The sequence below is a fragment of the Chrysochloris asiatica genome, unplaced genomic scaffold (genome assembly GCF_000296735.1).
Source record: "Chrysochloris asiatica unplaced genomic scaffold, ChrAsi1.0 scaffold00442, whole genome shotgun sequence".
NCBI classification, from domain to species: Eukaryota; Metazoa; Chordata; class Mammalia; order Afrosoricida; family Chrysochloridae; genus Chrysochloris; species Chrysochloris asiatica.
In genome coordinates, this window is record NW_006408960.1 from 924,793 (window position 1) to 927,513 (window position 2,721).

A 2,721-nucleotide genomic window follows, 5' to 3' on the forward strand; every position below is an offset into this window, starting at 1 on the left:
GAACCACAGATGCTTCCTGGCTGGGGGAGGGTTGGGCAGTAAGGGGACAGCCCAGGGTAGCCTCCCCACATCTTGCTGGCTTCATGAGTGACCTCAGGTAGGATCAGGGCAGGGGACAGGAAGGGGTCTTCCTGGTTTATCTCCCAGCCGGCACTCTTCAGGACGGGGGCAGGAAGCTGGGGTGGAGGTCTGCTGAGCCCATCAACAGGGACATGTGGGGGCTCCTGCTGCTCGGAGCCCTGGCGCTGGGGCTCAACCCCACTGGCAGCACCCGCACCCCCAGCATCTACGACGAGACCCCCGAGGAAGGGAGTGCAGGCGGGACTGATGGTGAGTGAGGGATGCAGAGAGAGACCAAGGGGGCAGAGGTAGATTGGGTGGCCCCTCAGCCCTATCGCCCACCCCAACCCTGAGCCTGTGGGAGGGAGGGCGGAGGCAGCTGGGGCCTGGACTACAATTCCCTTGGGGGCTGGCTCCTCCCGTCAGATACAAGAGGCAAATGAGCAGGGGAAATGAGGTGAGCAGTTAATTGCAAGTCACTAGAGGTAGACACAAGGGGGACATCAGGGAGCAGCTGAGGGACCTAGGGCAGACACAGGGTGTGACGAGAGATCTGGGGTGGGGGGACACAAAAGAGTAGCTCAAGGGCCTGGGGGACACAGGGACCAGGGAGTAACTGGAAGTGAACATGAGGGGAACAGCAGGAGGGCAGCCAGGGGTCCTGGGATGGTACCAGAGGCTGTGGAGGGGTCAGGGCTGATGTTTAGGACAGATGGAGGGTACACACTAAGCGCAGACATCAGGGAAGGAGACAGTAGAACCAGATGCTGGGATCTGTTCCCTAGACGCTGACTGCTCTCCTTCCCTCCTGACAGGCCCGGCGCTGGGGGGGTCCTGGTTGCCACCAGTACAGGGCACAGTCTGGTCCCTGTTCAATCCACGCAGCTTTCCAGGCCACCTCTGTGTCAACAACAGCTACACCCTGCTACTTCCTAACAGCTCACAGACACTGTTGCTGGGCTGGGTGCCCACACGCCTGGTGCCCACGCTCTATGCACTGGCTTTGGTGGTTGGACTGCCAGCCAATGGGTTGGCGCTGTGGGTGCTGGCCACGCGGGTGCCTCGCCTGCCCTCCACACTGCTGCTTATGAACCTGGCGGCCGCTGACCTACTGCTGGGCCTGGCACTGCCGCCGCGCATCGTCTACCACCTGCGCGGTCAGCGCTGGCCCTTCGGCGAGGTCGCCTGCCGCCTGGACACGGCCGCACTCTACGGTCATATGTACGGCTCTCTGCTGCTACTAGCGGCTGTCGCCCTGGACCGCTACCTGGCCGTGGTGCACCCGCTGCGCGCGCGAGCCCTGCGCGGCCAGGGACTAGCCACCGGGCTCTGTGTCGCCGCCTGGCTGGCGGCTGCCGCGCTGGCGCTGCCCCTTGCGCTGCAGCGACAGACCTTCTGGCTGGCGGGTGCCAGCGCCGACCGCCTGTTGTGTCATGACGCGCTACCGCTAGGCGAGCAGGTCTCCCACTGGCGGCCCGCCTTCGCCTGCCTGGCGCTGCTTGGCTGCTTCGCGCCGCTGCTAGCCCTGACGCTGTGCTACGGAGCCATGCTGCGCGCCCTGGCCACCAGCGGCCGGCGCTACAGCCACGCGCTGCGCCTGGCGGCCCTAGTGCTGGCCTCGGCCTTGGCCTTCTTTGTACCCAGCAATGTGCTGCTGCTACTGCACTACTCGGATCCCGGGCCGAACGCTTGGGGCGATCTCTACGCCGTCTACCTGCCCAGCCTGGCGCTCAGCACCCTCAACAGCTGCGTGGACCCCTTCGTCTACTATTACGTGTCGGCCGAATTCCGGGAAAAGGTGCGCCAGGCGCTCTGCCGACTGGCGCCTGGAAATGCTAGAGGGGTTTCCAAGGCCTCTGGGGAAGAGGGCGGCGGCATGGGAAACGGTACACGCTCTACTTCGCTGGTGTGACTGCTCTGCAGATGGGACGCAGAGCCCAAGCCACCGGACACGGCATGAGCTGGACACCCCTCTCCCTCAGACCAGGAGGGACTCTCCAGGCCAGTTGAATCCCCAGCATAGCCAGACTCCCCCCACTTCCCGTCTGAACCCCAGGACCAGAAGGACTCTGGACAGAGGTCCCCTGGCCTTCCACCTGGCTGCCATCCTCCCTGCCCCACCCACCAGCTGGGCTCACCCCAGCAGCCCTGGTTCCAAATTTGTGCAGTAGGCAAACCTGCTGGTGAGATGTTTGAGATGAGGGTCATGATGCTGGTACAAGAAGAAAAGTATCACTTCATTGTAAACGTGGATGTTGTGCTGGCAAATGTATAGACTATCATCACAAATAAAAATAAAGTGCAAGAATAGTCCTGGACTTTGTCCCACTGTACCAAATCCATCGTGGGACATCACCTTCGCTCCTTAACCAGGCTGGGATTTCTCACCTCTATGTTAACTCCCAGGATGGTCGGCACTTGAGGGGCCTGGTGTTTGGGCCTGCAATCCTGTGACCCTCTTCCCCAGGGTCCCCATCTGCTGGTAATCTCCAATCCTATCCACCCCCAGTACCAAGAGGTGACTGGAACACTGTGTGGGAGCTATGGGGTGCAGACTGTAGCAGGAAGGGCGTGGGGGCCTTCCCATCATGTTGAAGCTGCCAAAGAGCCTGGCTGGTCGTGGGGGTCTGAGAAAGTGTGAGCTGGTGAGTGGGGTGACCC

General features: G+C 62.2%; 1 protein-coding gene across 1 annotated transcript; it reads left to right on the forward strand.

Moving 5' to 3' along the window:
- Positions 1 to 212: 212 nt before the first annotated feature.
- On the forward strand, positions 213 to 1,972 carry F2RL3 (coagulation factor II (thrombin) receptor-like 3). Its single transcript, XM_006877131.1, has 3 exons — positions 213 to 330; positions 846 to 891; positions 946 to 1,972. The coding sequence occupies exons 1-3, from the start codon at positions 213 to 215 to the stop codon at positions 1,970 to 1,972; spliced, it is 1,191 nt and encodes a 396-aa protein (XP_006877193.1).
- The last annotated feature ends 749 nt before the right edge of the window (positions 1,973 to 2,721 follow it).

Bases quoted from the DNA above. Each gene is read 5' to 3' on its own strand.
- F2RL3 (XM_006877131.1), top strand. From the start codon at position 213: ATGTGGGGGCTCCTGCTGCTCGGAGCCCTGGCGCTGGGGCTCAACCCC. The intron at 331-845 runs GTGAGTGAGGGA...TCTGTTCCCTAG, and splicing joins GAGTGCAGGCGGGACTGATG to ACGCTGACTGCTCTCCTTCC. The intron at 892-945 runs GTCCTGGTTGCC...CAATCCACGCAG, and splicing joins ACAGGCCCGGCGCTGGGGGG to CTTTCCAGGCCACCTCTGTG.